This window comes from Somniosus microcephalus, chromosome 3, assembly GCF_052327205.1.
Source record: "Somniosus microcephalus isolate GS21.2 chromosome 3, FLI_Smic_1.0, whole genome shotgun sequence".
Classification (NCBI taxonomy): domain Eukaryota; kingdom Metazoa; phylum Chordata; class Chondrichthyes; order Squaliformes; family Somniosidae; genus Somniosus; species Somniosus microcephalus.
Window position 1 is genome coordinate 346505711 of NC_140989.1, and position 27455 is coordinate 346533165.

The 27455-nt window shown below is 43.4% G+C and overlaps 1 protein-coding gene across 1 annotated transcript in view; it reads left to right on the forward strand.

Annotated features, from left to right (window-relative positions):
• The window catches only part of LOC147122315 (uncharacterized), a 28054-nt gene extending 1749 nt beyond the window's left edge, over nucleotides 1–26305 (forward strand). The window contains exons 2-7 of the mRNA XM_085983293.1: nucleotides 2258–3564; nucleotides 16940–17081; nucleotides 21256–21351; nucleotides 21546–21710; nucleotides 23335–23444; nucleotides 25457–26305. Of these exons, the coding sequence (XP_085839419.1) occupies nucleotides 2258–3564; nucleotides 16940–17081; nucleotides 21256–21351; nucleotides 21546–21710; nucleotides 23335–23444; nucleotides 25457–25556 (1920 nt within the window). The 3' untranslated portion in view covers nucleotides 25557–26305. The remainder of the gene's footprint in view (nucleotides 1–2257; nucleotides 3565–16939; nucleotides 17082–21255; nucleotides 21352–21545; nucleotides 21711–23334; nucleotides 23445–25456) is intronic.
• The last annotated feature ends 1150 nt before the right edge of the window (nucleotides 26306–27455 follow it).

Consider the following 27455-nt stretch of genomic DNA (forward strand, 5'->3'; position numbering starts at 1 on the left):
CTAAAGGAATCAAGGGATATGGGGAGAAAGCAGGGACAGGGTACTGAATTTGGATGATCAGCCACGATCTCATTAAATGGCGGCGCAGGCTTGAGGGGCCGAATGGCCTACTCCTGCTCCTATCTTCTATGTTTCTATGAGATGCAGGTCAAATCACCCATGCAGAGGCTGAGGGAGCAAAGGATGGAGGATATTGCGGGGAGGATTTTAAACAAATGGTGAGAGGGGTGGAACAAGTTGAGGCGCTCGAAGGAGGAGAAGGTGCCAGAGAAGTAGGGAGAGAGACCAAACCATGACTTGGTGATCAGAGCTACACCATCTCTGTGGCAGTTTGGGCGGGACAGGTGGTAGAAACTATAGCCAGGCAGGTAGGATTTGATATGAACCAAGGTGTCACCATCCCTGAGCCACGTTTCAGTCAAAGCCAGGATGCAGTGCAATCATCCACCATCATGGATGGCAAGGGTGTTGTTTGCAAGTGAACTGGCGTTCGTGAGGTAAATGTAGAGATGGGGCAGTGATTGATCAGCTGGCAAAGTCCAGGGAGGGGCTGAGTAAGGAGGTTGCCAAGGTTAGCCCCCAGTTTGCATGCTGGGGGGGAAGGTCGGAAAGAGAGGAGGATGATGTGCTTGCAGTAGAGAGGTGACTTACGAGGATGTTGCCAGAACTAGAGAATTTTAGCTATGAGGAAAGATTGGATAGGCTGGGGGTGTTTTCTTTGGAACAGAGGTGGCTGAGGGGAGGTTTAATTGAGGTGCATAAATTTATGAGGGGCCTAGATAGAGTGAATAGGAAGGACCTATTTCCCTTAGCAGAGAGGTCAATAGCCAGGGGGCACAGATTTAAAGTAATTGGTAGAAGGATTAGAGGGAAGTTGAGGAGAACTTTTTTCACCCAGAGGGTGGTGGGGGTCTGGAACTCACTGCCTGAAAGGGTGGTAGAGGCAGAAACTCTCATCACATTTAAAAAGTACTTGGATATGCACTTGAAGTGCCGTAACCTACAAGGCTATGGACCAAAAGCTGGAAAGTGGGATTAGGCTGGTTAGTTCTTTTTCGACCAGCACACACACGATGGGCTGAAAGGCCTCCTTCTGTGCCGTAACTTTCTACGATTCTATGGGGCAGTTGAATTTTCCTCTCCTACAGAGGAGCCTCGATGTGCACTTCAGAGAATGCCGAGAGTAACACAGAGCGTAGCTGTGGGCTCATTCAAAAATGGTAGAGGCACAATCCCCTGGGGTGGTGGGAGGAGAGGGAGAATGAAAGCTGAGTGCCGTGAAGTGAAGGGCCGAGGAGAAGAGAGGCCTGAGAGGACAAAAAAAAGAGATAAAAATAATGGGCTCAGATCTGGAGCGGCACCCAAAAATGCGCACGTGAATGAACACAGAATTCAGGTTAAATAGGCGTAGAAATTCGAAGTGAGCTGTCCTGGACGTAGAGAATCTTCCCCACTACTCCAGGTGTCTTGTATTGCGCAGATCAAAAATTATTATGCTCGGTACCTAATGTTACAATAATTGTTACAGTATCTGATTACCCAACTGTCAACCCACAGGTGCAAAACCTTGCGAGATCAACAATCCCACCAAACACTAAACCACTCCACAAAGCAAGATTCACAAATTGAACAGAAATGATCCTTTTATTAATAAGTCTCCCTCTTTAGTGGGTAAAGACACTGATCCCTGGTCTGTTCTGGGTTTTCAGTGCTTTACTGGGTAATAAGCGCCAATACCTAGTCTGTGCCGAGTCTCCAGTGCTTCAATGGGTAAAGGCACTGATCCCTGGTCTGTGCAGATTCCCTGATGGTTTACTGGACAAATATTAACTTGCTAGTTACTTACTTGGATGAACGGCTTGATAGTCTGTCAGTTCTTGCATTTTTATAGCGCCTTTCACAACCTCAGGACATCCCAAAGCACTTGTTCATTTGTTTCTGAGAGGAACGACCTGTTAGTTTCTGCTCTCAGCTTCTCACCAACTAAGAGTCTGTCAGTTTTCTGATAAATACTTTGGCTCTTACAAACTAACAATAACAGTTTCAGGTCTTATACAGCTTAGGAGTAGGTCTCACTGTATTCAGCCCCAACAATTATGTGCAAAAATGGTGTCTGGAAAGATGTTGGTAATGAAGGAAAATGCTAGTAAAAGAGCCAATTAAGATTATTACTGACGCTTACCGATAATCAACCATCTACAGTACCATCCTCACTGTAAAATCAACAATACACTTGTGTTTTTCTGTCTTTTTTAAGGAGGCAGAATCTAGAATAAGGACACCTATTAGTAAAAGAAGGACCAGGAGCAGCAGATTTGAAACTCCGTCAGAAACCATTACTGAATCTCGACATGAAGGGCAAAAAATTGTTGAAGAGCAACAAATCGTTCAGGCTGAACCGCAGCACTGTCCAGAGCAGCCAGCAGAACTGAGTGACAAATTGGAGTTAACTGACCAGTGCTCAGAGAGCACCATCGTAGAAAATAATGCAGAAACAGAGGAGGAAAAGCTGACTGAAATGGAAACCCATGAAATTAGGCAAATTGAAATAATTGAAATAGATGAAGAGGAAAATGATGGTAATTTAGAGGAAATAATTGAAAAAGATGAAGAGACAAGTGATGGTAAACTAGAGGAAATAATTGAAAAAGATGAAGAGGCAAGTGATGGTAAACTAGAGGAAATAATTGAAAAAGATGAAGAGGCAAGTGATGGTAAACTAGAGGAAATAATTGAAAAAGATGAAGAGGCAAGTGATGGTAATCTAGAGGAAATAATTGAAAAAGATGAAGAGGCAAGTGATGGTAAACTGGAGGAAATAATTGAAAAAGATGAGGCAAGTGATGGTAATCTAGAGGAAATAATTGAAAAAGATGAAGAGGCAAGTGATGGTAAACTAGAGGAAATAATTGAAAAAGATGAAGAGGCAAATGATGGTAAACTAGAGGAAATAATTGAAATAGATGAAGAGGCAAATGATGGTAAACTAGAGGAAATAATTGAAAAAGATGAAGAGGCAAATGATGGTAAACTAGAGGAAATAATTGAAATAGATGAAGAGGCAACTGATGGTAAACTAGAGGAAATAGATGAAGAGGCAAATGATGGTAAACTAGAGGAAATAATTGAAATAGATGAAGAGGCAACTGATGGTAAACTAGAGGATAAGGGGGGAGACTTGGATCACAAGACCCGAAGTGCAACTCCACCTGCTATCGATTTACTGCTTAGCAGTGATGAAGACCAAGATGACTTGGGTGATGGAGACAATGATGTGTTGTTGGAAGAGCCCAGCGTAAATGTTACATCCGAACCTGCTGCCATTCCTTCCGATACAGCAGGAAGCTCTTTTGCAAAGGATAGCAACCTGTTTGTGATTGACACACAACCTGGAATTGATCAAGGTGGAAAATATTACTTGGACTCGAGTGAAAAGGAGGATAGTAGTGAAAGTGAAGAAGAAGCTGGTGACAGAGACGAGGAGTCAGACAAAGAGGAAAAAGATGAAGAGTTTATCGATGAAGAAGATGATGATGATGATATTTTGAAAACCAAGTCTAGCTTGTAAGTAAAGAAATAGTTTAAATACTGGCGTTTATAAAACACTTTATCAAAGCACTTCAGACAATGAATTACTTTTGGAGTGCAGTGGCAGTTGTTAAGTAGGAAGGTAGGCAGATAGGAACAGGAGTAAGCCATTTAGCCCCTTGATCCTGTTCCACCATTCGATGAGATCATGGCTGATCTGCGACCTAACTCCATATAACCGCCTTAGGCTCATATCCCTTAATACCCTTGGTTAACAAATATCTATCAATCTCAGATTTAAAATTAACAATTGATCTAGCACCTATTGCCGTTTGCAGAAGAGAGTTCCAAACTTCGACCACCCTTTGTGTATAGAAGTGTTTCCTAATTTCACTCCTGAAATTTTTCGACTATGCCCCCTAGTCCTAGACTCCTCAACCAGCGGAAATAGTTTCTTTCTATCTACCCTATCTGTTCCCCTTAATATCTTGAAAACTTTGATCAAATCACCTCTTAACCATCTAAATTCTAGGGAATACAACCCTAATTTGTGTAATCTCTCCTCGTAATTTAACCATTGCAGTCCAGATATCATTCTGGTAAACCTATGCTGCACTCCCTCCAAGGCCAATATATCCTTCCGAAGGTGAGGTGCCCAGAACTCCTCACAGTACTCCAGGTGTGGTCTAACCAGGGCTTTGTATAGCTGCAGCATAACTTCTACCCCCTTGTATTCCAGTCCTCTAGATATAAAGGCCAGCATTCCATTAGCCTTTTTGATTATTTTCTGCACCTGTTCATGACATTTTAATGATCTATGTACCTGGACCCCTCCCAAGTCTCTTTGGACCTCCACTGTTTTTAGCCTTTCACCATTTAGAAAGTACCATGTTCTATCCTTTTTAGGTCCAAAGTGGATAACCTCACATTTGCCTACATTGAAACCCATTTGCCACAGTTTTGCTCATTCACTTAATCTATCAATATCACTTTGTAATTTTATGCTTTCATCTACAATGCCGCCTATCTTGGTGTTATCAGCAAATTTGGATATGTGGCTTTCTATCCCATCATCTAAGTAGATAAAGGCAAGCAGTAAATCTGTTTATATAAAGTTTTGAGAGTGCCTGAAACATTTCCAGACACCACACTTTGTATAAAACACCAATAAATCACAACTGAACAATTTTTTTTTAAGAAAGTGACCGGGTATTTCCTGGATTTTTTTCCTGACCTTGAGACAACCTGGAGGAGTTAGTCATAGAGTTATACAGCACAGAAAGAGGCCCTTCGGCCCATCGTGTCCGCGCCGGCCATCAAGCCCTGTCTATTCTAATCCCATTTTCCAGCACTTGGTCCATAGCCTTGTATGCTATGGCGTTTCAAGTGCTCATCTAAATGCTTCTTGAATGTTGTGAGGGTTCCTGCCTCTACCACCCTTTCAGGCAGTGAGTTCCAGATTCCAACCACCCTCTGGGTGAAAAAGTTTTTCCTCAAATCCCCTTTAAACCTCCTGCCCCTTACCTTGAAACTATGCCCCCTGGTTATTGACCCCTCTACTATAGGGAAAAGTTCCTTTCTATCTACCCTATGCCCCTCATGATTTTGTACACCTCAATCAGGTCCCCCCTCAGCCTTCTCTGCGCTAAGGAAAACAACCCCAGCCTGTCCAGTCTCTCTTCATAGCTGAAGCACTCCAGCCCAGGTAACATCCTGGTGAATCTCCTCTGCACCCTCTCCAATGCAATCACACCCTTCCTATAGTGTGGCGACCAGAACTGCACACAGTATTCCAGCTGTGGCCTAACTAGCGTTTTGTACAGCTCCATCATAACCTCCCTGCTCTTATATTCTATGTCTCAGCTAATGAAGGCAAGTATCCCATATGCCTTTTTAATCACCTTATCTACCTGTCCTGCTGCCTTCAGGGACCTATGTACATGCACACCCAAGTTCCCTCTGATTCTCTGTCCTTCCTAGGGTCCTACCATTCATTATGTATTCCCTTGCCTTGTTAGTCCTCCCAAAATGCATCACCTCACACTTTTCAGGGTTAGAAACATAGAAGATAGGAGCAGGAGTAGGCTATTCGGCCCTTCGAGCCTGCTCCGCCATTCAATGAGATCCTGGCTGATCATCCAAATTCAGTACCCTGTCCCTGCCTTCTCCCCATATCCCTTGATCCCTTTAGCCTTAAGAAATATATCCAACTCTTTCTTCAATATATTTAATGAACTGGCCTCCACTGCCCTCTGTGGCAGAGAATTCCACAGGTTCACCACTCTCTGGGTGAAGAAATTCCTCCTCATTTCAGTCCTAAATGTCCTACCCCTTATCCTTAGACTATGACCCCTGGTTCTGGACTCCCCGACCATTGGGAACATCCTTCCAGCATCTAGTCTGTCCAGGCCTGACAGAATTTTATAGGTTTCGATGAGACCCCCTCTCAATCTTCTAAACTCCAGTGAGTATAAGCCCAATCGACACAATCTCTCCTCATACGTCATTCCTGCCATCCCAGGTATCAGCCTGGTGAATCTTCGCTGCACTCCTTCCATGGCAAGAACGTCCTTCCTCAGATAAGGCGACCAAAACTGCACACAATACTCAAGGTGCGGTCTCACCAAGGCCCTGTACAACTGTAGCAAGACATCCTTGTTCCTGTACTTGAACCCTCTTGCTACGAAGGCCAACATACCATTTGCCACCTTAACCGCCTGCTGCACCTGCATGCTTACCTTCAGCGACTGGTGCACAAGAACACCCAGGTCTCTTTGCACTTCCCCTTCTCCCAATCTATTGCCATTCAAATAATAATCTGCCTTCCTGTTTTTGCCACCAAAGTGGATAACCTCACATTTATCCACATTATACTGCATTTGCCATGTTTCTGCCCAATCACCTAACCTGTCCAAATCATACTGGAGTTTCATGACATCCTCCTCACAGCATACCCTCCCACCCAGCTTTGTGTCGTCTGCAAATTTGGAGATATTACATCCAATTCCCTCGTCCAGATCATTAATATATATTGTGAACAGCTGGGGTCCTAGGACCGATCCTTGCGGTACCCCACTAGTCACTGCCTGCCACTCGGAAAACGACCCGTTTATTCCAACTCTTTGCTTTCTGTCTGCCAACCAGTTCTCTATCCAAGTCAATACCTTGCCCCCAATCCCATGTGCCTTAATTTTGCACGCTAATCTCTTATGCGGGACCTTATCGAAAGCCTTCTGAAAGTCCAAATACACCACATCCACTGGTTCTCCCTTATCTATTTTACCAGTTACATCCTCAAAAAATTCCAGTAGATTAGTCAAGCATGATTTACCTTTTGTAAATCCATGTTGACTTTGTCCGATCCTGTCACTGCTTTCCAAGTGCTCTGCTATTACATCTTTTATAATGGACTCTAGCATTTTCCCCACTACCGATGTCAGGCTTACCGGTCTATAACTCCCCGCTTTTTCTCTGCCACCTTTTTTGAATAGTGGGGTAACATTAGCTACCCTCCAATCCATGGGTACTGTTCCAGAGTCTATCGAGTTCTGGAAGATGACCAGCAATGCATCTACTATTTCTAGGGCCACTTCCTTAAGTACCCTGGGATGTAGATTATCAGGCCCTGGGGATTTATCGGCCTTCAGTCCCATCAATTTTCCTAACACCATTTCCCTACAAATACTGATTTCTTTCAGTTCCACCCTTTCATCAGTTCCACAAATTCCATTTGCCACTGTTCTGCCCATCTAACCATCCCGTCTATATCGTCCTGTAGCCTGAGGCTTCCCTCCTCGTTATTTACCACTCCACCAATTTTCGTGTCATCTGCGAACTTACTGATCATACCTCCTACATTCATATCTAAATCATTAATGTACACTACAAACAGCAAAGGACCCAGCACCGATCCCTGCGGTACACCACTGGACACAGGCTTCCAGTCACAAAAACAACCTTCGACCATCACCCTCTGTCTCCTGCCACTAAGCCAATTTTGGATCCAATGTGCCAAATTGCCCTGGATCTCATGGGCTCTTACCTTCTTGACCAGTCTCCCATGTGGGACTTTGTCAAAAGCCTTACTGAAGTCCATGTAGACTACATCAACTGCACTACCCTCATCCACACACCTTGTCACCCCCTCGAAAAATTCAATCAAATTGGTTAGACATCTCCCCCTTACAAAGCCATGCTGACTATCCTTGATTAATCCTTGTCTCTCCAAGTGGAGACTAATTCTGTCCCTCAGAATTTTTTCCAATAATTTCCCTACCACTGATGTTAGGCTCACTGGCCTGTAATTCCCTGGTTTATCCCTACTTCCCTTCTTGAACAATGGTAGTACGTTAGCTGTCCTCTGGCACCTCCCCTGTGGCCAGAGAGGTTCTGAAAATTTGTGTCAGAGCCCTTGCAAGCTCCTCCCTTGCCTCACACAGCAGCCTGGGATACACCTTGTCTGGGCCTGGGGATTTATCCACTTTTAAGCCCGCTAAAACCGCTAGTACCTCCTCCCTCTCAATACTAATTTGTTCAAGTATATCACAATCCCCCTGCCTGATTTCTATGCCTACATCGTCCTTCTTCATAATGAACACAGATGCAAAATATTCATTTAAAACCTCACCTACATCTTCTGGCTCTACACACAGGTTGCCACTTTAGTCAGATAACAAGGAGACAAGACAAGCCAAGTAATTGCCAGTAGGGAAACCGCCAACAATTAAATTATTTAGACCGCTTCCCCACATGAAGTACCTGGCTGCAGAGCTCTCCAAACCATGGCCTCTGGCCCATATCCAGCCCTGGATGGTCCTTGCAGTCCAAAGTCCATCCAACTTGGAGAAAAGCTGATTTTGAGGGGCTGAGAATAGAACTTGGGAAAATAAAATGGACAACAATATTGGCAAAGAATGACGTAGAACAGCAATGGGAAACATTTAAAATGGTGTTCAACAGAGTCCAGGAAAAATATATTCTGCTAAGAAACAAGAACAAGCTGAACACTAATGAGATACCATGGATGAACAAAGCCATAAGGGAAAAATTGAGGGTAAGGAATGAGGCATACATTAAGTACATGGCTAGCAGGGAAGAGCATGATAAGGGAAAATACAAAGAGATTAGGAAAGAAGTCAAAAAAACAAATTAGGAAGGCACAGAAGAACTATGAAATTAAATTATCAAGGAATATAAAACAAAATAGTAAAATATTTTACAGGCACATCAATGAAAAAAGGATGGGAGTAGGGCCACTAAGGGATGGACAGGATAATATCACAGGGAGTGATAGAGAGATGGCAGAAATATTAAATAATTACTTTGCCTCAGTAGTTACCAGGGAGATAGAACAGGTAGACATGACATTGGATCATGAGATTAGTAATGAAATAGCTGCATTTAAAATAAAAAGAGGAGATTTATTAAATAAACTAATTAAACTCAAAGAGGAAAAAAACCCTGGTCCGGATGGATTACATCCGTGCATTTTAAAAGAATCTAGGGAAGAGATAGCAGAGGCATTACTATACATATTTAATAATTCATTAGAAAAAGATGTAGTGCCAGAGGACTGGCGGATAGCTAACATAATATCTATATTTAAGAAGGGAGATAGAACATGTCCAGGGAATTATAGACCAATCGGCTTAACATCGGTGGTAGGAAAAATAATGGAATCCCTACTAAAGGAGAAAATAGAAGAACATCTATAAGCCAAATATATAATAATGAATAGTCAGCATCGATTTCAAAGGGGAAAGTCTTACTTGACCAACCTCATTGAATTTTCTGATGAGGTAACAGAGAGAATAGACAAGAGTAATGAAGTAGATGTAATTTATCTAGATTTTCAAAAGGCCTTCGATAAAGTACCACATAATAGACGAATGAATAAGAGAATGCGGAGTCAGGGGACAAGTAGCAGAATGGATTGCTAGCTGGCTTCAAGACAGAAAGCAGAGAATGGGAGTAAACGGTAGCTATTCACAGTGGCAGAAGGTGGGTAGTGGTGTTCCACAAGGGTCAGTGCTGGGACCACTGTTGTTCACAATTTTCATTAACGATTTAGACTTTGGAATCAAAAACACAATTTCTAAATTTGCGGATGACACCAAATTAGGGGGTATAGTTAATACTGAGGAGGACTGCAACAAATTACAGGAAGACAATAAACTTGCAGAATGGGCATATAATTGGCAAATGAAGTTCAACACAGATAAATGTGAGGTATTACATTTTATAGGAAGAATAGGGAGGTCACTTATTACTTGGAGGGTGCGAGTCTAGGTGGGGTAGAGGAACAAAGGGATCTCGGAGTACAAATACACAAATCACTAAAAGTTGCGACACAGGTTAGCAAGGCCATAAAAAAAGCAAACCAGGCACTAGGGTTTATTTCTAGAGGGATAGAATTGAAAAGTAGTGAAGTTATGCTAAACCTATATCGAACCTTGGTTAGACCACACCTGGAGTACTGCGTACAGTTCTGGTCGCCATGTTATAAGAAGGATATAGAGGCACTGGAGAGGGTGCAGAGCAGATTTACAATGATGATACCAGAAATGTGAGGGTATACCTATCCGGAAAGGATGAACAGGCTGGGTCTCTCTTCGCTTGAAAAAAGAAGGCTGAGGGGTGACTTAATAGAGGTCTTTAAAATTATGAAATGTTTTGATAGAGTGGATACAGAGAGAGTGTTTCCACTTGTGGGGAAGAGCATAACTAGAGGTCATCAATATAAGATAGTCACCAAGAAATCCAATAGGGAATTCAGAAGAAACTTCTTTACCCAGGGAGTGGTTGAGGCGAATAGAATAGATGCATTTAAGGGGAGGCTAGATAAGCATGTGAGAGAGAAGGGAGTAGAGGGTTATGCTGACAGAGTTAGATGAGGAAAGACGGGAGGAGGCTCGAGTGGAGCATAAACACCGGCATGGACTGGTTGGGCCGAGTGGCCTGTTTCTGTGCTGTATATCCTATGGAAGCTAATGGGAACATTGATTTAAACTTTATATGTAGTCTTCGAGGGACCCATGAAGACTGGAAGCTTGGATAGTGCTGCATTAAAAGTTAGCACCTAACCATTGCAACTGCGCTCCAGAGTAGTACACTGGGAGATCAGTTATTTATGTAAATAAATCTGTACCTTCATGGTGAGCTGGGAGGAGTGGAGGTGACAAATCAAAGTTATCGAAGTAGTGTAAACATACAATCAGTGACATTCAGCTATTGACCAGCACACCTATTGGAAGATTATCTTAATGGTAAAACAAATTAAAACTCCTTTTGGATTTAATAGGACTGAGTTTAAAGCTTGGCTCGTCCATTGATAGTGAATGCAGTAGTTGCACTTTACTTGTGAAAGTGTTACCCCTCCCCCTGTATGAGTGCCACTGAGATTCATACCCCCCCGGTGCAATGTATATGTTACCCTTTCCTTGTGTATTCAGTTGTCCACTCATAAAATCATAGAGATTTACAGCACAGAAGGAGGCCATTTGGCCCATCTTGTCCGTGCCAGCCAACACACAGCTATCCAAGCTAATCCCACTTTCCAGCTCTTGGTCCGTAGCCCTGTAGGTTACGGCACTTCAAGTGCATATCCAAGTACTTTTTAAATATGATGAGGGTTTCTGCCTCTACCACCCTTTCAGGCAGTGAGTTCCAGACCCCCACCACCCTCTGGGTGAAAAAAGTTCTCCACTCCCCTCTAATCCTTCTATGAATTACTTAAAATCTATGCCTTCTGGTTATTGACCTTTCTGCTAAGAGAAATAGGTCCTTCATACCCACTCTATCTAGGCTCCTCATAATTTTATACACCTCAATTAAGTCTCTCCTCAGCGCCAAAAAAAACAATCCCAGCCTATCCAATCTTTCCTCATAGCTAAAATTCTCCAGTCCTGGCAACATCCTCGTAAATCTCCTCTGTACCCTCTCTAGCGCAATCACATCCTTCCTGTAATGCGGTGACCAGACTAATAATGGTAGAGTTTTCCTTTACATCTACCATAAAACAACCAGCGGGAATAACATTGGAAAAAACTTTACATTGCTTGGTGCTGAGTAGTGCATTGAAAGCAAAATAACATTTAAACTATGAATGTCACTGTATCTCATTGAAACATACAAAATTCTTACAGGGCTTGACAGGGTAGATGCAGGGAGGATATTTCCCCTGGCTGGGGAGTCTGGAACCAGGGGTCACAGTCTCAGAATAAGGGCTCGGCCATTTAGGACTGAGATGAGGAGAAATTTCTTCATTCAGAGGGTGGTGAATCTTTGGAATTCTCTACCCCAGAGGGCTGTGGAGGCTCAGTCGTTGAGTATATTCAAGACAGATATCAATAGATTTTTGAATATTAAGAGAATCCAAGTATATGGGGATAGTGCAGGAAAATGGAGATGAGGTAGAAGATCAGCCATGATCTTATTGAATGGCGGAGCAGGCTCGAAGGGCCATATGGCCGACTCCTGCTCCAATTTCTTATGTTCTTTGTTCAACATGGCCAAAACCTGATCTCTCAGGCCTCAAAATAGATCTGTTCACTGATACTAAACAGAATTTGGTTTAAAAAAAACTAACGGTCCTGTATTATTTCAGCTGAAACCTTTCGGTGAAAAATCGCTTGTGACCTACTTTACAAGAAATCAAAGAAGATTAAAATAATTCAGAAAGGGGAATAAAAAATAAGATGGCTGACACCTGCTACAATGGCAGCAGGAGTGCTACAAGCAGCCTTATAAGAACATAAGAAATAGGAGCAGGAGTAGGCCAATTGGCCCCTCGAGCCTGCTCCGCCATTCAATAAGATCATGGCTGATCTGATCCTAACCGCCAATCCACTATGACAGGACTATCTCCTGAATCTAACAGCATTAGACACACGAAAACAGGAGCAGGATCAGGCTACACGGCCCCTGGGCCCGCTCCGCTACCCACAGGGCCATGACCTATCCGAACCTAGACTCATGTCCAAATTCCTGCCCGCTCCCCGTAACCCTTAATTCCCTTTTCTACTAGGAAACTGTCTATTTCTGTTTTAAATTTATGTAATGATGTAGCTTCGACAGCTTTTTGGGGCAGCATATTCCATGGACCTACCACCCTCTGAGTGAAGTAGTTCCTCCTCATCTCAGTTTTGAAAGAGCAGCCCCTTATTCTAAGACTATGCCCCCTAGTTCTAGTTTCACCCATCATCTGGAACATCCTCCCTGCATCCACCCGATCCAACCCCTTCATAATCTTATATGTTTCAATAAGATCGCCTCTCATTCTTCTGAACTCCAATGAGTAGAGTCCCAATCTACTCAACCTCTCCTCATATGTCCATCCCCTCATCCCCGGGATTAATCGAGTGAACCTTCTTTGTACTGACTCGAGAGCAAGTATGTCCTTTCTTAAGTATGGACACCAAAACTGTATGCAGTATTCCAGGTGCGGTCTCACCAATACCTTGTACAACTGAAGCAATACCTCCTTATTTTTATATTCTATCCCCCTAGCAATGAAAGCCAACATTCCATTGGCCTTCTTAATCACTTGCTGCACCTGCATACTAACCTTTTGAGTTTCGTGCACCAGGACCCCCAGATCCCTTTGTACTTCAGTACTTTCAAGTTTCTTGCCATTAAGATAATAACTTGCTCTACGATTTTTCCTGCCAAAGTGCATAACCTCACACTTTCCAGTATTGTATTCCATCTGCCAAATCTCTGCCCACTTACTTAGCCTGTCTATGTCCCCTTGCAGGTTTTTTATGTCCTCCTCACTCACTACTTTCCCTCCCATCTTAGTATCATCTGCAAACTTTGATGTGTTACACTCGGTCCCCTCCTCCAAATCGTTAATATAGATTGTAAAGAGTTGGGGACCCAGCACTGACCCCTGCGGAACACCACTGGTTACTGATTGCCAGTCTGAATATGAACCATTTATCCCAACTCTCTGCCTTCTGTTAGATAGCCAATCCTCTATCCATGCCAGAATATTACCCCCAATCCCGTGATTTTTTATCTTAAGCAATAATCTTTTGTGTGGCACCTTGTCAAATGCCTTTTGGAAGTCTAAATACACTACGTCCACTGGTTCACCTTTATCCACCCTATATGTTACTTCCTCAAAGAACTCCAGCAAATTTGTCAAACATGACTTCCCCTTCATAAAACCATGCTGACTTTGTCTTATTAAATTATGATTATCCAAATGTCCTGTTACTGTCTCCTTAATAATGGACTCCAAAATTTTACCTACCACAGATGTTAGGCTAACCGGTCTATAGTTTCCAGCCTTCTGTCTACTGCCCTTTTTAAATAAGGGTGTTACATTAGCAGTTTTCCAGTCTGCCGGGACCTTTGCTGAGTCCAGGGAGTTTTGGAAGATTATTACCAATGCATCCACAATCCCTACCGCCACTTCCCTCAAAACCCTGGGATGTAAGCCATCAGGTCCAGGTGATTTATCCGCCTTGAGTCCCATTATTTTACCAAGTACTACTTCCTTAGTGATTTTAATCGTATTTAGCTCCTCCCCCCCCCTATAGCCCCCTGCTTGTCAAGTGTTGGGATATTCTTGGTGTCCTCTACTGTAAAGACTGATACAAAATATTCATTCAGTGTTTTTGCCATCTCCATATTTCCCACCATTAATTTCCCGGTCTCATCCTCTAAGGGACCAACATTTACTTTAGCCACCCTTTTTCTTTTTATATAACTATAAAAACTCTTACTATCTGTCTTTATATTTTTTGCTAATTTACTTTCATAATGTATCTTCCCTTTCTTAATCAATCTTTTTGTTATTTTTTGCTGTCTTTTAAAGTTTTCCCAATCCTCTATCCTCCCACTAGATTTGGCTACCTTATATGCCCTTGTTTTTAGTCGAATACTATCCTTAATTTCTTTACTTAGCCACGGATGGCTGTCTTTTCTTTTACACCCTTTTTTTCTCAGTGGAATATACTTTTTTTGGAATTTGTAAAATAACTCCTTAAATGTACACCACTGATCATGTATCGTCTTATCCTTTAACCTATTTTCCCAATCCACTTTACTCAATTCCGCTCTCATACCTTCATAGTCTCCTTTATTCAAGCTTAGCACGCTTGTTTGAGATACAGCCTCCTCACCCTCTAACTGAATATGGAATTCAACCATGTTATGGTCACTCATTCCAAGGGGATCCTTTACTAGGACATTTTTAATTAATCCTGTCTCGTTACACAGGACCAGATCTAAGGTTGCTTGCCCCCTGGTTGGTTCAGTTACATACTGCTCAAGAAACCCATCCCTAATACACTCAATGAACTCATCCTCAAGGCAGCCCTGCCCAATTTGATTCGTCCAATTTATATGATAGTTAAAATCCCCCATAATTATAGATGTTCCCTTATTACAAGCCTCAACTATTTCCTGATTGATACTCCGTCCAACCGAGTTGCGACTGTTCGGAGGCCTATATACTACACCCACTAGTGTTTTTTTCCCCTTATTATTCCTTATCTCCACCCAAACTGTTTCATTATCCTGATCCTTTGACCCAATATCATTTCTCTGTATTACAGTGATTCCTTCCTTTATTAACATAGCCACCCCACCTCCCCTTCCTTCCTGCCTGTCCTTCCTGATTGTTAAATAACCTGGTATGTTTAATTCCCAGGCATTGTCGCCCTGCAGCCATGTTTCTGTAATGGCCACAAGATCATACCCATATGTAGCTATTTGTGCCTTTAACTCGTCTATTTTGTTACGAATGCTACGTGCATTCAGATAGAGAACTTTCAAATATGTTTTGTGACACTTAGTTCCTGCTATTGCCCTTTTTATTACTTTACCTTTTACTCCACACCTTCTACCCCTTCCTGACACGCTCTGGTTTTTAATTTCCCCACTGCTACCTAAGTCTATGACCTTCTCTGTTGTCATTTGTATTATTTGCTCTCTGGGAACCTCCCCCCCACTAGTTAGTTTAAAGCCCTCTCTACAGCCCTAGTTATATGATCCGCCAGGACTCTAGTCCCAGCACTGGCCAAGTGAAGCCCATCCCAACGGAACAGCTCCCTCCTGTCCCAGTACTGGTGCCAGTGTCCCAGGAAGCAAAACCCATTTCTCCCACACCAGTCTTTGAGCCACGCATTTAACTCTCTTATTTTATTTGTCCTAGCCAAATTCGCTCGTGGCTCAGGTAATAATCCAGAGATTATTACCCTTGTGGTTCTGCTTTTTAATTTGGCCCCTAGCTGCTCAAACTCCCTCAGCAGAACCTCCTTCCTTGTCCTATCTATGTCGTTGGTACCAACATGGACCACGACAACTGGATCCTCCCCCTCCCACTCCAAGTTTCTGTCCAGCCCAGAGGAGATGTCCTTAACCCTGGCACCGGGTAGGCAACACAGCCTACGGGACTCTCGCTCTTGGCTGCAGAGAACTCTATCTATCCCCCTAATAATACTATCCCCTACCACTACAACATTTCTATTTACTCCCCCCTCTTGAATGGCCCCCCTCTCCACGGTGCTGTGGCCAGGTTGCTCATCCTCCCTGCAGCCCCTGCTTCCGTCTCCACAGGGAGTAAGAAGCTCGAACCTGTTGGACAAGAGCAAGGGCTGCGGCTCCTCCAACACTACCTTCTGGATCCCCGTACCTGCCTCACTCGTGGTCACACCGTCCAGTCCCTGACCATGGGCTACATCTGAATTAATTAACTACCAGTTAGCACGCAGAAGTTGGACAGGGTTCCCGCTTCCCATCACTATTCAGTGATCCTTGCTGCAAGCGCACGTGAATGGACATTGGATGAGGTTTAAGTTTAACCGTGATTCCCCCCTCCCCTCCACCACCCCCCCCCGCCCCCCAGCAACACAATTGTTGAATAGCTTACCAGCACTCACAGTCACAGGCTCACAGATGTGCAGTGGGTATTTGGGTGAGGTACCAAAGCGTGCCTGACACCAGGTAACCATACATAGTTAGTTAGATATATAGGAGTTAGATATATTTCTTAAGGCTAAAGGGATCAAGGGATATGGGGAGAAAGTGGGGACAGGGTACTAAATTTGGATGATCAGCCATGATCTCATTAAATGGCGGAACAGGCTCGAGGGGCCGAATGGCCTCCTACTACTCCTGCTCCTATCTTCTATATTTCTATACTGCTCGAAATACTGAGTTCACAGGCAGAAAATTGCTGAAAAGAGAGGAAAATAATTGCTTACTACCTTTTCAGTGTCCAAGTAAACTGTAACTGGATTGCCAAAACATAACCTGTTCTTTAATATTAACCCATACCGTCGAGCACTAAAAGTCCAAGATCTGTTACTGTGTTGGAATGTTTTAAAGTTCACAACTCAAGTTGTAATAGGCAACTTAGCAAAGTCCATTAATGGAAATAATATATTTTTTTATATTCCAGACTAGATTTATCAAGCAGTATTGATCCCGGGCTAAATCTCAAGGAATTAGGTGGCCTGTACATAAATTTTGACGCTGGCAAACAGGGTCCCAGTTCAAAAGCCTTTAAAAAACTAAAGGAGCAAAAGAAAAAAGATGATGAGGTAAGAGGCTTGGGTGTATTCTGACCTGTTTCCCATCCCTGATTTACTGCCAACCCACTGTCATCACTGGGACATCAGCAGGTCGGGCATGTGATTTTGTAATTGTTGCTGTGTCCAACTGTGAACAGGCAGCAGCAGTGCGATTTCGGGTACTGTTTTTCCAGGCTAGGTTTCTGTCTGGAGAGAGCATTTTCGGCTGTGTAACGCGATTATGAAATACTGAGGGTTACAGGTCTATCACTGGTGTTGGGAGTAATTTGTACTCTGGGTGGGGGGACTTCAATGTGCATCACCATAACTGCCAGACTGGGCCTGCGACAGGTGGTGAGAGAACCAACACGAGGGAAAAACTTACTTGACATCGTCCTCACCAATCTACCTGTCGCAGATACACCTGTCCATGACAGTATTGGTAGCGGTGACCACTGCACAGTCCATGGGGAGACAAAGACCTGTCTTCACACTGAGGACATCATTGTGTTCTGTGGCACTACCACTGTGCTTAATGGGATAGATTCAGAACAGATCTAGCAGCTCAAAACTGGGCATCCATGAGGTGCTGTGGGCCATCAGCAGCAGCAGTATTGTACTCCACCACAATCTGTAACCTCATGGCCTGGCATATCCTTCAATCTACCATTACCATCAAGCCAGGGGACCAACCCTGGTTCAATGAGGAGTGCAGAAGAGCATGCCAGGAGCAGCACCAGGCATACCTAAAAATGAGGTGCCAACCTGGAAAAGCTGCAACACAGGACTACATGCATGCTAAACAACGAAAGCAGCATGCTATAGACAGAGCTAAGCGATCCCACAATCAACGGATCAGATCAAAGCTCTGCAGTCCTGCCACATCCAGTCGTGAATGGTAGTGGACAATTAAACAACTAACGGGAGAAGGAGGCTCCATGAATATCCCCATCCTCAATGATGGCAGAGCCAGTACGCGAGTGCAAAAGACAAGGCTGAAGCGTTTGCAATCATCTTCAGCCAGAAGTGCTGAATGGATGATCCATATTGGCCGCCTCCTGATGTCCCCACCATCACAGAAGCCAGTCTTCAGCCAATTTGATTCACTCCACGTGATATCAAGAAACGGCTGAGCGCACTGGATACAGCAAAGGCTATGGGCCCCGACAGCATCCCGGCTATCGTGCTGAAGACTTGTGCTCCAGAACTAGCTGCGCCACTAGCCAAGCTGTTCCAGTACAGCTACAACACTGGCTTCCCGACAATGTGGAAAACTGCCCAGATATGTCCTATCCACAAAAAGCAGGACAAATCCAACCTGGCCAATTACCGCCCCATCAGTCTACTGTCAATCATCAGCAAAGTGATGGAAGATGTCGTCGACAGTGCTATCAAGCGGCACTTACTTGCCAATAACCTGCTCACCAACGCTCAGTTTGGGTTCCGCCAGGATCACTTGGCTCCAGACCTCATTACAGCCTTGGTCCAAACATGGACAAAAGAGCTGAATTCCAGAGGTGAGGTGAGAGTGACTGCCCTTGACATCAAGGCAGCATTTGACCGAGTGTGGCATCAAGGAACCCTAGTAAAACTGAAGTCAATGGAAATCGGGGGGAAAACTCTGTATTGGCTGGAGTCATACTGAGCACAAAGGAAGATGGTTGTGATTGTTGGGAGGTCAATCGTCTCAGCCCCAGGACGTCGCTGCAGGAGTTCCTCAGGACAGTGTCCTAGGCCCAACTATCTTCAACTGGTTCATCAATGACCTTCCCTCCAACATAAGGTCAGAAGTGGGGATGTTCGCTGATGATTGCACAGTGTTCAGTTCCATTCGCAACTCCCCAGATAATGAAGCAGTCCATGCCTGCATGAGCAAGACCTGGACAACATTCAGGCTTGGGCTGATAAGTGGCAAATAACATTTACGCCACACAAGTGCCAGGCAATGACTATCTCCAACAGGCGAGAGTCTAACCACCGCCCCTTGACATTCAACGACATTACCATCACCGAATCCCCCACCATCAACATCCTGGGGGTCACCATTGACCAGAAACTTAACTGTACTAGCCACATAAATACTGTGGCCACAAGAGCATGTCAGAGGCTGGGTATTCTGCAGCGAGTGTCTCACCTCCTGACTCCCCAAAGCCTTTCCACCATCTACAAGGCACAAGTTAGGAGTGTGATGGAATACTCTCCACTTGCCTGGATGAGTGCAGCTCCAACAACACTCAAGAAGCTCGACACCATCCAGAACAAAGCAGCCCATTTGATTGGCACCCCATCCACCACCTTAAACATTCATTCCCTCCACCACCGGCGTACCGTGGCTGCAGTGTGTACCATCTACAAGATGCACTGCAGCAACTCGCCAAGGCTTCTTCGGCAGCACCTCCCAAACCTGCGACCTCTGCCACCTAGAAGGACAAGGGCAGCAGGCGCATGGGAACACCACCACCTCCAAGTTACACACCATCCTGACTTGGAAATATATCTCTGTTCCTTCATCATCTCTGGGTCAAAATCCTGGAACTCCCTCCCTAACAGCACCTTGGGAGTACCTTCATCACCAGCAGTTCAAGGCAGCGGCTCACCACCACTTTCTCGAGGGCAGTTAGGGATGGGCAATAAATGCTGGCCTTGCCAGCAGCGCCCACTTCCCAGGAATGATTTTTTTTTAATTTAAAGTGATGAATTAAGATTATTCCACAGGAAGCATATCTGTTTGGTATAATTTATTGGTTGAAATGTAAATTTTTTCCATTTACTGATGCTGGGCTAAAGGCATTCAACCAGGGAGAGGTGAGTGCAGAGTTTGGGGCAGGAAGACCTCCAGAACTTTGAGAATTACATCGAGTGCACATCACAGAAACAGGCCATTCAGCCCAACTAGTCCATGCCGGTGTTTATCCTCCACACTAGCCTCCTCCCATCCTACTTCTAACCCTATCGGCATATCCTTCTATTCCTTTCTCCCTCGTGTGCTTAACTAGCTTCCCCTTAAATGCATCTATGCTAGTCGCCTCAGCTATTCCCTGTGGTAGTAAGTTCCACATTCTCACCACTCTCTGGGGAAAGAGGTTTCCCCTGAATTCCCTATTGGATTTGTTAGCGACTCTCTGATACTTTTGGCTCCTAGAGGAAGCGGAGGTTGAAAGTAGGTTGGTAGTTGCAGAGGATCGGAGGGATCGAGTGGGGGATTTTTAAGGAGTGGGGTGACGATGGCGGTTTTGATAGGGGTAGGGAGCAGTTACTGAGACAGCACAATTTCTGACGATGGTGACAATGTGCCTGAGTCTGTTATTTATGGAAATGAAAGATTGAAGACCTTCAGCCATTATTATTGCTGTAGGAAGCACTTGCAGTCAAAACTTCTTGTGCATGACTGACAATCTCCTTCCAAAAAGGCCTAATTATCACAGCTCAGGTGGTGCTTGTTCAGTACTTGACTCAAGAAACGCGCCAAACTGGCACCAGTAGTATGTGGACTTTAACTCATTCAGTTTACTTTAGTTATAGTTACCCTTTTATAGAAACATTGTTTTGCCCAAACCATTATTTAAAGCAAGGACAAAAAAGACAACCATTTTGATGTTTTGTTACCAGCTCAGTGAAATGAATTAATTTCCACTCGTGTAAGGGTCATTTTATACATAATCAAATGGAGGGGTAGGTTGGGCATAGTAATAATAAATCCAGTCCACCTACTTTAATGAACTCATAGAGATACGGTGGCACCACGAATGATTGGCTGAAACCAATATATCATTAAGAGGGTTCAGCTAAAGTTCTTGCCCCTGATCACCACCTTCTGTTAGAAAGTGTGGATGTGTGATCAGGATTGGGCTCAGTTGTTATCTGCCCCCCATGACTGAATAGCCTGCCAACACTCTGTGTCTAAAGGTCACGAAGAATGGCCACTTGGACAAAGTACGAGGATGACCGATGTCCATGGAACTATACTGAAGAATCTGTCCAGCCCCTTCAGGAGAGGAAAGGGAACAATTTACTTTACTTTTCTTTTTAATGTTCAGTACCTGAATGAACTGGGCATTAAGACATGTGGTTGAGATCATAACTAGGTATCGGATGGAGGAGCAGTTAGATGCCTGGTAATGATTACTCTTTGTGTTTGGTATTCGAATAAATAACAGGAGTTTCTGAAAGAACGTTTTTGTAATTTGACATTTCTATTCCTTAGCTATTGGCAAATAGCATCCTGACACCAGAATTTGAAAAACAGGAATGTGTTCCGCCTTTACAAGAGTCTGTTCGTCAACTGAAGAAAAAACGCAGGGTACGTATGGTGACCACGGCATTACCGTGACTTCCATGTAGCCATTGCTTGTGCATTCTGTAACTGTCAGTTAATAGCATTGTATTTAGAAAACAAGATTAAACCTCTAATTAAAACAAACCCATTTCTGTGCATTGTTATGCCTTTAACAATATCCTGTGTTTAATCATTATTCTGAACTCCTGCATATTTAGGAAGAGCGTGCAAAGACAACGGGGGATGGTTGGTACAATATGAAAGCTCCTGATCTAACCGATGAGTTGAAGAATGATCTGCGGGCACTGAAAATGAGGGCTGCCATCAACCCCAAGCGCTTCTACAAGAAAAATGACAGAGAAGGCTTCCCTAAGTATTTCCAGGTATGTGGCAACAGATGAGCTGTGCTGTATAATGTGATCGGTTTGGGACTTTTAGCTTTATTCAATGCAGCCAGGTTGTAATATACAGCAGTAAATAAACTTGTTCTTGCAAGTATATAAAACTGCTCAGACTTCTAAAACATTGGACAGGCTTTGTGGGAACCCCTTATCCACATGCTGCAGGCCTGGTATCGATCTATGCATCCTCACTGTTTGAGAAGACACTATAGAGGTAGAGGGGGAGATGCAGGTAGTTTCAGAGAAATGATCTGCTATGCCATGCCTAACCTACCTGGAAGCAGGAAATGCAGAGAGGGATAGCTGGAAGCATGATGCCAGGCATGCCACTGAGCCTAAGATTACCTCCAAGTGCGCACACAGTGCGTGCATTATGCTAGACACTGAAGTAGAGTGTCCCATACTGTTGAGAAGCAAGTGATTGCACAGAAAATAATGGCTTTAATTAGGACATCAGCCACAATATAGGAAGAAATTAAATTCAGTTTTTCCAAAGTATTTTGTGCTGTGCTGGCTTGGGGTAAAAGCATCTCCATAGAATAGAATAGAGCTGAGCCGTAGACACCAGGGAGGTCCTAGCTTTGATCCCCAATGTGCTAAATTAGATAATTTTACCCAGCATCAGCGGCAGAGCAACAATTGGCCTCAGCTTCCCTGGTCTAGAGTGGGGGGAAAGTCAGCCATGGTTTCCTGCTCCTGGCAGCTGGCCAGTGACTATTCTGGAAAGTGCATGTGTGTGGATAGCAAGCAAGGGCAGAATTAGCAGTGATACGTCTACATTCTTTATCTGGCCTTTTAAAAGATGCAGTGGTCTCTGTCTCAATTACTTCCTGTGGCCGTGCATTTCATGCTCCAACAATTCTGTGTGAAGAAATTTCTTCTAACCTCGCTCCTCATTCTCTTACTGGCTATTTTAAGTCAAAGGCCTCTCATCACCGACTTCCCCAACCTGAGGAAATAGTTATTCCCTATTTGCCCTATCAAAACCCTTTGTCGCTTTAAAAGCTTCTATTAACCCTCCAATACGAGCAACGCCCACATTTGCCCTAACCCGCTGTTTCTGTCGGTCAACTTTCTATCCATGCAGCTACTTTTGAAGAACACTATCCGAGGTTATTATTTTGCTTTTTTCCCATGGTGGAAGTGGCCGTGAACAAAAATTAGGTTGATCAAAAGAAATTGTATTTTAGGAAAAACATTGCATTAATAAATTTAATTTGGTGTGTTGATGCATTACATTACAGAGCACCCAACATGTTTTTAGATGCTATTGATTCATTCGAAGCTATATTTACTCCAGCAGTGTAACTTCTTAAAACTGATCTTTTATGATTACTGCAGTACGTTATTGACATGAATCAGTCATTCACGAAAGAAAGACTTATGAAATAATACTGAGCGACCTGCGGGTGGCGCTGTCCAGGGAGAGTATAAATACTCGGGCACGGGCCCAGCTTGCGCAGGACATTCTTAACGGGAACTAGTGAAGGACACAACTAGACCTCCATGTTGTAAAACAGTTGATTAAAGCTTGGTTTAACGCTTAGACCAAGAGCCTAGTAGTTTTCTTACGTCAGTTATCACTCTTATCAATCTTTCTTTGTAGGTTGGTGAAATTCTGGACAATCCAGTAGACTTCTACCACTCTCGTATTCCTAAGAAACAAAGAAAGCGGACGATGGTGGAGGAGCTTCTGGCAGATGCAGAATTCCGACGGTATGCCCTTTTGTTTACATAGGAACAGGAGTAACCCATTCAGCTCCTCGAGCCTGTTATTCAGTTAGATCATGGCTGATCTGTAGCTCAGCTCCATTTCCCTTACCTAACAAAAATCTATCGATCGCAGTCTTGAACATTTAAATTGATCCAGCATCCACAGCCTTTTGGAAGAGAGACTTGCAGATTTCCCCTACCCTTTGTGTGGAAAAAGTGCTTCCTGATTTCACTCCTAAATGGCCTAGCCCTAAGTTTATGCCCTCTTCTTCTGGATTTCCTCCACCAAAGGAAATAGTTTCTACACTTTTGAAACCCTTAATCGTTTTAAATACCTCAATTAGATTACCTCTCACCCTTCTAAATTCAAGTGAAGACAAGCCAAGTTTATACTTCATAATTTAACCCTTTTTGCCATGGTATAATTCTGGTGAATCTGCGCCGTATCCCATCCAAGGCCAATATATCTTTCCTGAGCTGCAGTGCCAAGAACTGAACGCAGTACTTCCTCACTTTTTGAATTCCAATCCCCTTGAAATAGAGGCCAACATTCGATTAACCTTTCTGAACACCTTTTGTACCTGTGCACTAACTTTTAAGAAAGAAAGACTTGCATTTATATAGCGCCTTTCACGGCCAATGCACCACTGGACGTCCCTTTTAGTGATTTGTGTACATGGACACCTAAATCTCATGGGTCCGCCACAGCTCCTACTCTCACTATTAAGAAAATATTCCAATTTGTCTTTCTTGGATCCAAAGTGGATGACCTCACACTTCCCCACATTGAACGCCATCTCCCATAGTTTTGCACACTTACTTATTCTGTCTATGTCCCTTTATAACTTCCTGCTCCCATCCACACAACTTAGTGTCATCAGTAAACTTGGATATATAACTCTCGATTCATCCAAGTCATTAATATATATGGTGAAAAGCAGTGTCCCAGTACAGATTCCTGGGGAGCACCACTTGTTACATCTCACCAATCGAAGAACAAACGCTTTATCGCTACTCTGTCTCCTACCTCCCAACTAATTAACAACCCATGTCATAAGGTTACCTCCATTTCCATGTGCTCTCATTTTTGCTAATAATCTTTAGTGTGGAACCTTATCAACTGCCTTCTGGAAGTCCACATCTTCTTAGGCAGTCCCTCGGAACCGAGGATGACTTGCTTCCGCATTAAGAATGAGTTCTCAGCTGACCGATGAGTCCAATGCGGGACCTACAGTCTCTGTCACAGGTGGGGCAGACAGTGGTTGAAGGGGCGGGTGGGTGGAGCGCTTGGGTTGACGTGCGCTCTTTGCGCTGCTTGGCTTCCGCTTGCTCCCGGCGAAGAGACTCGAGGTGTCCGGCGCCATATAGACAACATCCATAGACAATCCCCTATTCACCATGCTAGCGACCTCCTAAAAATAAAATCAACTAATTAGTCAGATATGTCATCAAATGTTGAAAATCATTTTGGATGCAAGAATGAAGAATACCTGTAAAAGTACAATATATCCCTTCCCTTTCAGACTTTATTTAGCAGTTTATGCTTTTTTGATATCCTCCCCCCTCCGCCCCCTCAGGTTTCTTCCTTCCTCTCCTGAAGGTAGTAATGCAGCATAGTTTGCATGGAAGTCGCCATGTTTTTGTGTGATCTTTGAGAGTGAGTATTGGCAAGCTAGTCAACTATGAAGGCTGCTGCAGCCAAACCCAATCCTGTCCGGCACTTCCCAGTCAGTCACTAGATTGCAATCAGGAGTGGGAACCCAGGTGATTTTTTTTTTTACCCTCCCTAACCCTTCTGCATCCATGGCTGAGATTGGCTTTGATCAGTTTTTAAGCATCACGTTAAAACTGATATTTTAATTTACTGATTTGAGTTTCATGGGGACTGTAAATAATGCTTTAATAACCTTCAGTAGTTGGGGACTGATTTACGTATAGATGATGCAAGACTTTTAATCCCAGCTAATGTACTATAAGTAAAGATGATTGCAAAGTGCGTGTGCTTTTTTTTCCAGGTATAACAAGAAAAAATACCAGCAGGTCATGGCAGAAAAGGCAGCTCTTTCTACAGGCAAAAAGAAGCACAGGAAGAAGAAATTTGGAAAGCAAAACTGAACAAAGGCCTCATTCTGGATATACTTCTCCCCATATTCACAGCTAATGTATTTAAAAAGATATAAAACTGAAAATGCCACCAACTCCTCTCTCCTCCCCCATGCATAAATACTAGTTAGCGTATTTGGCTAAACACAATTTAGGAGATAAAAGAACTGTTCAGCTGTGCTGAGATATGTACCGTGGAAGATCTTCCAGCCTCAATATCCCAAGGCACAGTGTCGAAATAGATGAAGGAATTTCAGAAAGTCTATTTAGACAATCGATTTTTAATCAAATCATATAGTTATTTATGAGTTTGTGAAAGTGACTAACCTTCATGTATCTGTATTCAGTAGATTTTGAGTGCAGACTTACAAGAACAGGATTCTTTACAACATTTGTATACTGAGGTCCTGATAACTTTGCCTGTGTAACAGGCAATTCCGGTTTTTGAGCTAAGAAAGAATGCCTTTTAGTAATCGGCCTGATTTGGAAATTGTCTATTATGCTATATGCACCCTAAGAGAGCCATTAAGGTGAAACTTGTAGTTTTTGAGATTATAGTGGAAAATACTTTCTAATTTATACACGCGAATTAAGTCTAGTATAACTAATTGATAGTATATCTACTAGGAGAAATAATGTACCTGGCAGATTTCATCAAGGGGGTGCTTAATTTTTCAGAGACATTAATAAAAAGGTTTATATTTTCTCCTCTCACATATACTTCTGCTGTTAAACAAGCAAAATTAAAATGTCTGAATGTTCTCATGACTGAAGTCTTTGTTCTATTTGAGAAATACAGAATCATAGAATGGTTACAGCACAGAAGGGGGCCATTCGGCCCGTCGAGTCTGTGCCGGCTCGCTGCAAGAGCACTTCAGCTAGTCCCACTCCCCCGCCCTTTCCCCGTAGCCCTGCAAATTTTTTTCCTTCAGGTACTTATCCAATTCCCTTTTGAAAGCTACGATTGAATCTGCCTCTACCACCCTTTCAGGCAGTGCATTCCAGATCCTAACCACTGGCTGTGTAAAAACGTTTTTCCTCATGCCGCCTTTGGTTCTTCTGCCAATCACCTTAAATCTGTGTCCTCTGGTTCTCGACCCTTCTGCCAATGGGAACAGTTTCTATCTAATCACACATGGTCTTCAGTCTACTCGTAATTCAAAGTTGTGTATTTCTAATTATCTGCTCGTTTGAATTAGCCTCTTGTGCTGATTTAATAAAATTACTTGATTCATCCTACTGGATAATTTGAACTTTTTGAGCAAAAAATAACTTTGAATTAACTAGAGTAAATTGTGTTTATTTAAGGGTAGAGAGACAACTGTTGTATGAGGAGAGATTGGATCGACTAGGCCTGTTTTCATTAGAGTTTAGAAGAATGAGAGGGGATCTCATTGAAACGTATAAAATTCTGACAGGACTAGACAGACTGGATGCAGGGAGGATGTTTCCCCTAGCTACAACGAGGGGTCACAGTCTAAGGATACGGGGTAGGACATTTAGGTCAGAGATGAGGAGAAATTTCTTCATTCAGAGGGTGGTGAACCTGTGGAATTCTCTACCATAGAAGGCTGTGGAGGCCAAGTCACTGAATATATTTAAGAAGGAGATAGATAGATTTCTAGACACAAAGGCATCAAGGGGTATGGAGAGAGAGCGGGAATATGGTATTGAGATAGAGGATCAGCCATGATCATATTGAATGGCGGAGCAGGCTGGAAGGGCTGAATGGCCTACTATTATTCTATGTTTCTATGATTTGGGGGGGGGGGTTTGATCTGCTAAGTTGTAAACTTTATACGAGTATGAAATTTTAAACCCGATATATGCCAATGAAATGGAGAAATCATTCCATTTGGTGGTCAGACTTATTCAGTCTACTTTGCAGCAGTGCAAAGCCAGTTTTGAGCC